The sequence below is a fragment of the Kogia breviceps genome, chromosome 1 (genome assembly GCF_026419965.1).
Source record: "Kogia breviceps isolate mKogBre1 chromosome 1, mKogBre1 haplotype 1, whole genome shotgun sequence".
Taxonomy (NCBI): Eukaryota; Metazoa; Chordata; class Mammalia; order Artiodactyla; family Physeteridae; genus Kogia; species Kogia breviceps.
Window position 1 is genome coordinate 198,093,694 of NC_081310.1, and position 10,371 is coordinate 198,104,064.

Sequence of the window (10,371 nt, forward strand, 5' to 3'; positions counted from 1 at the left end):
TGCCCCCCCAGAACAGGGACTGCCCCTGCCATAAGTCAGCGTGGAGAGCAGATACCCATGGCCAGAAAAGGAGCTTCCTGGGAGCAGCCCTCTGCCCCAGGACCAGACTCACTCCCAGGAGTGAAGATGCAGTGAGCACCCTCTAGTGGCCCTGAGGTGTCCTGGAGATGCAGGAGAGGTCCTGAGTGGGGGAGACAGTAGAAACAGGGGACAGTGGCAGGACCCTGGCTCTCAGATCCCAGTAACAGTCCAGGCTTCCTTCCCACATGGCGCTGCAACTGGGTGACGCTGGATTTTAAAACACTAAATCTCCTTTCACTTCCCATCTACCGAGTTTAGCAAATGTCTTCTGAGCACATTTTAAACATGATACTGGGTTTACAGAACATCGGTATGAGACCCGTGAAATCAGGATCCCTATTTCATAGGAAGTTGAGGCTCATAGAGTTGCTTTGCCCGAGCTCACAAAGCTGCTGAGGCAGGCTCTCCACCCTTCCCTGAACCCAGCTTTCCAGACACCAGGCCTCCTTCCTGGTCCTGCAAGGACACAGGAAGGTAGAGTGGCCAGGGACTCAGAGGCAGACTGGGCCGACTGCAGCTCACAGCCCACCTGCCCTTATGGCTCTCTGACCCACTACTCTGGGTTCCAGCCTCCCCCAGGGCCTGTCCCCTATCCTGCTTCAGGCTTGCTTCCTCCTGTCTCTGTCTCTGCAAAACTCGGTCCCCTCCCTCCTGTAGATAGATGTCCTTGCTCTCATTTCCAGCCTCAGGCGGGCTGCCAGTACCGACTCCTCCGGGCAGACTCCTAGCGCTCCCACCCACGGGCGGGCCTCTCCCTGGGGTCCCTCCCGTTCCCTCTCTATCCCTACTTGGTTCCTGACCCACTCCCATCCCACCATCGTTTATTCTAGTCATTTGCTTACTTGCCTTTTTCCTCCATCAGGCCTTTGTGAGTGCCCGGAAGTGGAGGCATTTACCTTTTAAAAAATTAAGGAACGGGACTTCCGCAGTGGTCCAGTGGTTAAGACTAAGCCCTTCCACTGCAGGGAGCACGGGTTGGATCCCCGGCCCGGGAAGTTCGGAAATGCCGCGCCGGTAAAGTAAGGAACAATTCCTAAGTAATATAGATTGATTGTGGGCCATATGGATTATCGTTGTGAAGTAATTTTGGCTTCTATTCCAAACATTTTCCCAGGCTCACACATATGCTTTTCTTTTTCCCAAGTGAAGTCAGGATCACAGTGTAAAGTTTTTCATGCTGCCTTATAAAAAACGTAATGTCTTGAGGATTTCCACCGTCGGCTCACATTCTCCCTCAATACGAACAAAAGTGGGCAGTCACCCCGCCGCGTGCATGCCCCAAGGGTCGTGTCCCCGCAGCCTGGGCGCCCAGCGGGCGCTCGGAGACCCTGCCGAGGGCGGGTGATCTCTGCGCGCGGACCCCCTGGGGCGCGGTGGGGTGGAGGCGGATCGCCGGCTAGCGCCTGCATGCCCAGCACTGTCGGTTTCGCCGGGGACCGCGCGGGGCCAGTGAGAGGCGGGGGCAGGGGCCGGGTGCTTTCGATTTCACGTGATTTCTCCGGACGGGGACATTCTGGAGTTTGGGGCCGACTCCTGGCAGACGCCGCCGGAAACTTCTCGGCCCAGGACCCAGACTCCCCGCGGCCCCGCCCGCCAGCCGCCGCTCTGCCTGGGTCAGGGGGTCCCGGGGGGATGGCGGGGCGGAGCGGGGCGGGGCGCTCCTGTCAAATTCGGGTCCCCGCCGCGCGGCGCGGCGGTATCGCGAGAGCTTGCGGGCGGTGCGCAGGTCTGGGCGGCTGCCCTTCCCGGCCGGCGTCGGCAGCGCAGTGCGCAGGCGCGGCGGGCGGGTTTCCCCCGGCTACAGTTGGGGCAGTCGCCCGCTGGTCCGCCGCCCTGCGCCATGGCGGGCTGCGCGGCGCGGGCTCCGCCGGGCTCCGAGGCGCGCCTTAGCCTCGCCACCTTCCTGCTGGGCGCCTCGGTGCTCGTGCTGCCGCTGCTCACGCGCGCCGGCCTGCAGGGCCGCACCGGGCTGGCGCTCTACGTGGCCGGACTCAACGCACTGCTGCTGCTGCTCTACCGGCCGCCGCGCTACCAGGTGCGGGCCGGGCCGGGGCGGGGACCGGGGGCGGGGGGCCGGGCGGACTGGGCGCGGCGCGTGGGCACCATCCCCCCGGGGTCGAGGCCCGGGTCTGCCGAGAGCGCGGCCCGCGAGAGGGGCTGCCTCCCCCAGCCGCGTCTTTTAGCAGCTGCGAGTTCAGGTGGCAGGAGGGCCCCCTCCCTGCCAGTCCCGGGGGGCGTGGGGCGCGGGCCCCCTCCACCCGGCGGAGTGGGTGGGAAGTTGCGGTTGGTGCCGTTGAGCAGCTGCGGCAGCTGCACGTGGGGTGGGGAGTGAGCGGGCCCACGAGTTCTTTTATGTAATTTAAGGTGTGGAGAACTACCTGCTGTCAAGTCTGAGGTCAGAGGCCCCCGCACTTACGTGGAGGGGGCTGGGCGCAGAGTCCCGGCTGCCCCGACCAGATTCGCTGCATGGACTTGGGAGAATCCGGCCTATAAGCTAGGTTTAACGCAGTTTTCCCACAGCCCTGAGTGACAATAGCAATCAGTAGTAATGGTAGCTAAACCTGACTTACGAAGCACTTGTCTTAAGTGCTTTACGTGGGTAATCTTCACAGCAGTCCTCCGAGGTAGGTACTCTTGTCATCCCCATTGTGTAGATGGGGAAACCGAGGTCCAGAGAGATTAAGTAACTTGCCTAAGGCCACAGGGCCATACAGGGGTGGGCTTTGAACCCAGGCAGCCCTGCTTCACCCTGTTAACCTCTGAGCAAATCGGCTCCGTGGACTTGCGGGTGGCCTACTTATCCCAGGAAGTTGGATGTATGCTCTGTGAACAACCAGGTGACTGATCCTCTTTTGGGTCCGTTTCAGATAGCCATCCGAGCCTGTTTCCTTGGCTTTGTGTTTGGCTGTGGAGTGCTGCTAAGTTTTAGCCAGTCTTCTTGGAATCACTTTGGCTGGTAAGAAGTGCTTTGGGAATGGTAGTTTTGAGGTGAGGGTGGGCGGATCAGAGGGTCAGTAGTGAGCTTCCCGCACCCCTGGCTGGCTGAAGGCTAGTGAGGGCTCTAAGGGAATGAGGCCTCTAGCTTCCTAGATTCCCGCATCTCGAACCTTGAGCACTTGTGTCCGTTGGTTGCTTCTGTCGCAGGTGGAAACAGGTCTCCCTGGCACCCTTCCCATAGGTGCTCTCGTCTGCTGCACCTTCAGTAATGTGACCAGCCCTTCCCAGAACAGGGTACTTGGTCCTCAGTGACAGGAAGGGGCAAGGCTCTGGCTCGTCTTCACAGGCCTTTTCCGTCTCTAATTTCTATTAGGTCACATCTAGTGCCTCCCCCACGGCCAGTGTAGGATTTTTCCCTACACTATGATTTCAGTCCCTTGAGCCTTCTAGTCCCTGACCTGGATATGAACCAGTGGCTTCAAGGTAAAAAGCTTTATCTCCTATTGTCAATACTCTGAGCCATCTAATCCTTCTTTGCTGGAATTATTTCAGTTTTTCGAATTTTTGTATTCGACATACATCACTACTTTATTTTGATGCTTCTCTCTCTCATGTTTTACTGTGTGTAGTGTCATTTTAAAAAAAGGCTGAAGGCCTGTAGTGCCTTCCTAACCTATGTTTTTTGTTTTTTGGTTTTTTTTTTTCTTTTTTTCCCTCCTGTGACATTCAAAAACATAGCTCCTTCACAACCCCACTTTCTGCAAACCTCAGGGAATAATGCTACATGTGGGTGCCTGATGTCCACTCTCAGACAGGTGACAGCAGGCCCTCATCGTAGAATTCAGGGACAGTTCGGACCAAATCTGTACTTGGACGTAAAGGCTAACCTGATTCCCTTGCCCCAACTTACCTCTCGTTCTTCTTGTTTTTAAATAGGTATATGTGCTCCCTGTCATTGTTCCACTATTCTGAGTACTTAGTCACAGCGGTCAATAACCCCAAGAGTCTGTCCTTGGATTCCTTTCTCCTGAATCACAGTGTGGAGTACACAGTAGCAGCTCTTTCTTCTTGGATAGAGTTCACACTTGAAAATATCTTCTGGCCAGGTCAGTGTGCCCTGCTTTCCCCTCCGCAGGGGAGATGGGTGGCTTCCACGTGGGCCTGAGGACAGTGACGTGGGTTCGGCTCTCAGGTCTAATCTCCCCGAGTGATTTTCCCCAGACCTCTATCCTCACTAAGCTCTTTATAAAGGGCGGGCTCCACTTGTGCATTCCGCTTCTGGATTTTGAATGGAGGATGTGTTGACCTTACGCTTTAAGCCTTGCTTTAAGCCTTGCGGGACGTAGTGTGTACCATTTAACGTGAAGTCCCAACCTCTGATAGCCGTAATGCCAATTTTACAGTCAGAAGATTTGGATCTGTTCATTTTCTGTGACTTGAGAAATTCCATGTAAACGTTTTATTAGCAAAAGCTACTGCATCTGGAACCTACTCTGACACTGAACTTTCCACAGCAAGTTAAATGAGATGTATGTAGTTCCTAAGATTCAGTAAAGGGCCGAGGCGGGAGACGCTGGATCCTTCTCGGCTTCACTTAGCTGGCTTTGGCCCCAGAGGAAGGACGGGAGCCTGTGGCGGGGCTGTGTGGCTGAGAGCCTGTCAGCTCTTGGCCGTGACACTCTAACTGGGCTGTTGGCGTTTTAACATGAATGGGTGAACGGCGCAACGTAGGGGGATGTGTTTCGTTTATGATTAAATTTCAACGTGACGACAGGTGCCGACTGCCCACTAGCGTGTGTTCTAGCGTTCCTGTCTTCCGAAACTAGCTTAACTTTACGCACGCGGAGGGGAGCGCAGGAGCGCAGGCTCTTCACTCGGTTGTCACCACCCCTCTCCTGCAGAACTGAAGCAGATCACCTGGCTCAGCGCCACGGGGCTGCTGATGGTGGTCTTTGGAGAGTGTCTGAGGAAAGCGGCGATGTTTACAGCTGGTTCCAATTTCAACCACGTGGTGCAGAATGAAAAGTCAGAAACCCACACTCTGGTGACGAGCGGAGTATACGCTTGGTTCCGGCATCCTTCTTATGTTGGGTGGTTTTACTGGAGTATCGGAACCCAGGTATGGTATCACATACGATACTGGTCTCCTTTAAAGTTTTTAAAAATATGTTTTAAATCGACATGTAATTTAAATATCATAAAATTCACCATCTCAAAGTGTATAATTCAGTAGATTTCAGTGTATTCACGAAGTTGTTGGTCTTTTTAATTTTTTTTCCATTTTCTTTTTTCTTTTTTTTTTTTTTTTAAGTGTTGTGTTTACTTATTTATTTATTTATTTATTGGCCACACCGTGCAGCTGGTGGGATCTTAGTTCCCTTAGCAGGGACTGAACCTGGACCCCCTGCAGTGGAAGCATGGAATCTTAACCACTGGACCCCCAGGGAATTCCCTGTTGGTCCTTTTTAAATAGGTGCACGGGTTCCCTGCCATGTTTCAAGTGATAGTTAAATAAAAGTCAACAGAACCGATTTAGTCTTTAGCCTTTTTTGCTATGTACTTAAAACCTGGGTGTCCTAAGCTTGTAAACTCTCGGCGATTCTAGGTGCCGTTACCCCCTCTGTCGTACCCCTTTCCTGCCTCTTTAACTTAGATCTGGAGCATCCCAGTGGGATGAGGACAGAGATGGGGCTTTGGGGAGAGCCCTTTGCCACTCGAGGGGCAGCTTGGCTGATTTTCATTAGAGGCTGCTGTGGATGAGCCCAGGGTCACGTGTCAGGTTTAACATGAGCGATGGAGGTTTGCTCTGTCTCAGGCTGCAGACCGAGCCTTGTTTCTTGAGCATCGTCTCTTGAATCTGTTTTCTTAGTCCTGGAAGGACTCGGCCAGAGAATGTGGATGGAGCTTAGAAAACTCATCACCTCTTTGGGAACATCCAGTCCGGGCCCCCAGGCATCCCATTGCAGTGCATGGTATGGGGGGCACTCTGGTGACCCCCACTGGTGTAGTAGGTTACTGCACAGCATTTGTGTGAAAACTTGCAACTCGGAAACTTAAGCCTGCCGCGTTAACGATCACATTCCCCGGGAACAGGTTGATTGCAGTGGAATCGTGGAATTTGCCGTAAGTGCTAACTAATAAATCGAAGTGCTCTAGGACTGGAGAGCTTTTCATACTTCTTTTTTTTTTTTTTTTTTTTTTTTTTGCGGTATGCGGGCCTCTCACTGCTGTGGCCTCTCCCGTTGCGGAGCACAGGCTCCGGACGCGCAGGCCTAGTGGCCATGGCTCACGGGCCTAGTTGCTCCACGGCATGTGGGATCTTCCCGGACCAGGGCACGAACCCGTGTCTCCTGCATCGGCAGGCGGATTCTCAACCACTGCGCCACCAGGGAAGCCCTTCATACTTCTTTGACTATAGATCTTTCTACACCATGACCCAGCACACAAGTGTGTGTAAAAACTGCGCAAATCTTTCCTGAACAACACTCACCCTGACTGTGTACAAAACACTCTGTTTCCTATCTTGTTAGTGTTTGTAGTGCCGTTTCGGATGCACGGGACTGATCTCCTGGCTCCACGACGGGTTGTGGCTTGAGACTGGGAAACCCCGCTCTAGGGTCTGCTGGCGGTGGCGACACAGCCTCTGGGATCGCTGCGGTCGGGTGGGGCCGGTCGGCTCTAACATCAACTGACTGGCCTCCGCTTCCTTGCGGGTTAAGCGGGGGCAGCAGCGCTACTCAAGAGGCTTGCTCTGGGCGTCGAATGGCTTACTGGTTGGTGGTAAAGGGCTTGGCGTGTGCTGGGAACACAGTAGGTGCTCAGTAAAACAGTGGTGAGAAGAAGTGAGGTCACCCATGTGGGGAAGACATACGTCCCGGGTGGGGGCCGGGGGGTCCGTCGGAGTGGGCAGGGGTGGGTCAGTGGGCTCCCTGAGCTACACAGAAGAAGTGGGCCGAGGAGCTGCTTTCCCGGGCTTCGAAAGCCGGGCTAAGGAGGCGTGGTTGAGGCCTTCGTGCTTTCTGAACAGGGGAGTGATCCTGATGGAAGAAGTGGTTTGGGGGGCTTAGCTGATGGCAGTGTATCGAGGGCACGTGCGCAGGAAGGTTGCGGGGGCCAGAGGCAGGGGGCCGGGCGGCTGTGGGGTGGCAGGGAGCGTGCTAGGAAGGGGGCGGGCTGGGAGCCACGCGGGAAGGCAGTGGCGCTTGGAATGGGAATTCACGTACAGGGGTGGAGGGAGGAGTTGCTAGCACCCCTGCCTGGGGGTTGAAATCCAAGAGGTTGCTCTTTCCTTTCAGTTTTTAGGTATCTCTCAGGTAAGAGGAACAACAGAAAAGCATACGAGCGAAAGCTACAGTGATGGGTGTTTAGCCCTGTTGTGAAAGTGATGGTGTGGTTTCTGTCAGTGGCGCCCTGGCTCAGGGTCTCAAGGACCCTAGTGATTTTTTTCAAGAGTTTCTTGGGCCCGTGGCAGGAAGTCCTCTGTGGTCGTTGGAGAGCAGCGCATGCCGCTGAAGTTCCAGGTTTCGGGTCACACTGACCCCGGTCCACTAACCCTGTGTCCCTTCGCCAGGTGGTGCTGTGTAACCCCGTCTGCGGCGTGAGCTACGCGCTGACAGTGTGGCGCTTCTTCCGCGACCGGACGGAGGAGGAGGAGATCTCGCTGATTCACTTCTTTGGAGACGAGTACCTGGAGTATAAGAAGCGGGTGCCCACGGGCCTGCCTTTCATAAAGGGGGTCAAGGTGGAACTATGATAGGCCCGGGCGGCCCAGGCCAGGCCGGGGGGCCTCCCACTCCAGGCAGCGTGGGACGGAACTGCTTCCTGTTGGCCGCTCTGCAGAACGGACTTTCTTAAATCATTTTGTATGTCACCAGTTACTCTTCTGGAATATCACTCAAGATCAAATGGTCAGAAGGCCTTAGGACCAAAGGACCCCCCCCCTCCCCCCTCCCCCCTCCCCCCTCCCCCCCCCTCCCCCCTCCCCCCCTCCCCCCTGCCCCGGAGCAGCCTGTTCTCGGGCTGCATCAAGGTAGGACGTAGATGAAAGGTGGACAAGAAGCAAATTAACAGCAGTACTTGGCAGTGCCCTCCCCCCCCGACGACGTGCCTGGAGACAGCCTAGGCCACACTTCTTCCCCCACGAGGCCAGGGGTGTTAAGTTGTAACCAAGACCCCTGCGGAGAGGTGGGCTCTCTCTAGATGCTGAGTGAGGCTCCTGCAGCCGGAAGGGGTACGTGGGCACCAGTACTTACTAGCGTTAGAAACCCATTCAGAATCCTTACTTGGACCGAAACACACAAACAGCACAGCTTTCACCTCCCTGTTTCTGTCCTTAAGTGCATGAGCATCTCTACAATTTTAAAGACACTTCCGTATAAGGCACTTTGGCTCTTCATGTATCTCGTCATGTTTACTGATCTGTTTTCAAAAGCAGCAGTATGAACTCGGGACTCGCTTGGCGTGTGAGCCCCACCTTTCATTTGGCGGAAGGGCAGCACAGGACACCTCCAGATGACTCAGATGACGCTTTGTGTTACCAGGGCTCGCTCCCCGGGCCAGGGAGACTGCGGGCCCCTGTGGCTTTCCTGGGTCCTGGCTCCTCCCCAAAGGGGGCTGTTACCCAGTGACGGGCATATCAAAGGTGTGTCAGTTCTCCTTTATCCAAAAAAAATGCTTCCTGGACACCTGCTCTGTGCAAGGCATTGTTAAACGTTGAGAAATACTGCTCTCCGTTTACTTGGGGTTTATTCTTATTCTATCATAGCTTATATTTTTGTGTTTTGACTTAAATCTATTAACCATTGATTTCTATGTTCTGTTCTCGAAATTCCATCGTCCCTAATGCCATTTCAAACTGTCTTTTCCAAAGGGGTTTGAGCATAAACAACTATGAGATTCAAGCAAGTCAACTCATGAAAAAAATAGGGCAAATAATCCCAGCTGAGATTTAGTCAGTACTTTTGTTTTTCAAGTTCGGGAAGAGCGGTTAGCTTTACGAGTCAAACATACAAGCTTTGAGACCCTTGCTGAATTCTGGACCAGAGAGCAACTTGCTCTCAGTGTGATTTCCTTCCATGCAGTCCTGCAGTGGCACCAACAGAGCGTGAATCAGAGGTGGCATCGGCCCCTGGCTGGAGCGCTGCCACGCCACGCCACGCCACGCCACGCGGTTTTCGAGGAGCCACTAAACCTTTCCGTGCCTAGACCTCCCCATCTGTAGGATGGGGTCAATACCACCTACCTCGCAGGGGTCTTGTGAAGACTTAGAAGAACAATGTCAAACGTTTTTAATACTTTGGTGACAGAGATGACATAAACGAAACCAATATTGCATGAGTTACACAAAAATGGACATTTGATTCACTGTACCAGATACCGGAAATGTGTGTGCAAAAAAGCATTTTACCAACCCAAAATATTAACTTATTTCTAGATTTCCTGGCCTAATTAGTTTTTTCATCGTTATCTATACCAAAGAGGTTTACAGGTTCATCGGTGGCAGGTGTGACATTTGCTGGTTTGAGGACCGGACGGATTCCAGCCTCGGCCTCCTGAGGTCTCGCAGGCAGACGAGCCTCGCGGCAGGTTCTGGCGGGAACACCGCCCGGCGGGCGTCAGCGTGCGCTTACTGTGTTTGGGGACTTGAATCAGTGCTGAACTTGTTCTGCAGACCGCTCCTAGTGAGATAAACTCCACTTAACAGGATTGCAAAACTGAGGAGGGTGTAGCTGGGGTTTTGGCGGCCACCCCCAGCTCTCTGAGGGCAAGTCCTTTCTTGCTGCATCTAGCAGGTTAGGACCCAGCTTTCATTACCACTGGGGGTCGTGAAGTTGTCTCTTTAGCAGATGGAGAGGAGCTAGTGACGGCCCTAGCTTTGCGGACAGTAAGACCAGAGGTGGTGGCCTCTGACGGTCTGTCCTTCCTCCGCCTGCCTGCCAGGCCTGGAGCTCAGGACGCAGGCCCTGGGGTCGGCAGGGAGATGCTGCTCTCACACCACCTGGGCTGGACGTGACATTCTGCTCTGCTTGAAAGAGCAGCTCCACAGGCAAGTTCCCACCCTGATTTGTAACCCAGGGCGGAAGTCTGCAATTACTTGGGGATCAAAGACGAACTACTTAGGGGCAGGATTTGGCAAGTGATTGACTTTCTTCTATAGCACTGAGATCTTCAGGTTATTCTTAACTTTGTAAATTCAGCAGTGGCAGCGCACAAGGCAATCAGGTTAATGAGGTACAGGCTTTCGGGGTGTTCCCGAAAGCTTATTTTGGGTAAAGGCCACATGGCCGGTTCCCTCAAATTAAGGAGCCGTCAGGAGATTTCTTTTTCCATTGCCGGTTTCAAAGCGGAGACTCT

General features: G+C 54.1%; 1 protein-coding gene across 2 annotated transcripts; it reads left to right on the plus strand.

The window, feature by feature from the left end:
- Nucleotides 1-1,827: 1,827 nt before the first annotated feature.
- On the plus strand, nucleotides 1,828-9,452 carry ICMT (isoprenylcysteine carboxyl methyltransferase). Of its 2 annotated transcripts, none has more exons than XM_059039637.2 (5): nucleotides 1,828-2,116; nucleotides 2,949-3,037; nucleotides 3,955-4,124; nucleotides 4,920-5,137; nucleotides 7,589-9,452. In XM_059039637.2, the coding sequence occupies exons 1-5, from the start codon at nucleotides 1,922-1,924 to the stop codon at nucleotides 7,769-7,771; spliced, it is 855 nt and encodes a 284-aa protein (XP_058895620.1). In that variant the 5' UTR covers nucleotides 1,828-1,921; the 3' UTR covers nucleotides 7,772-9,452. The 2 variants fall into 2 exon arrangements, with proteins under 2 accessions (XP_058895620.1, XP_066874741.1); XM_067018640.1 differs by lacking the exon at nucleotides 1,828-2,116 and adding an exon at nucleotides 2,565-2,705 and having other exon boundaries at nucleotides 2,953-3,037.
- The last annotated feature ends 919 nt before the right edge of the window (nucleotides 9,453-10,371 follow it).

Bases quoted from the DNA above. Each gene is read 5' to 3' on its own strand.
- ICMT (XM_059039637.2), top strand. From the start codon at position 1,922: ATGGCGGGCTGCGCGGCGCGGGCTCCGCCGGGCTCCGAGGCGCGCCTT. The intron at 4,125-4,919 runs GTCAGTGTGCCC...CCTCTCCTGCAG, and splicing joins TGAAAATATCTTCTGGCCAG to AACTGAAGCAGATCACCTGG. The intron at 5,138-7,588 runs GTATGGTATCAC...TCCCTTCGCCAG, and splicing joins ACTGGAGTATCGGAACCCAG to GTGGTGCTGTGTAACCCCGT.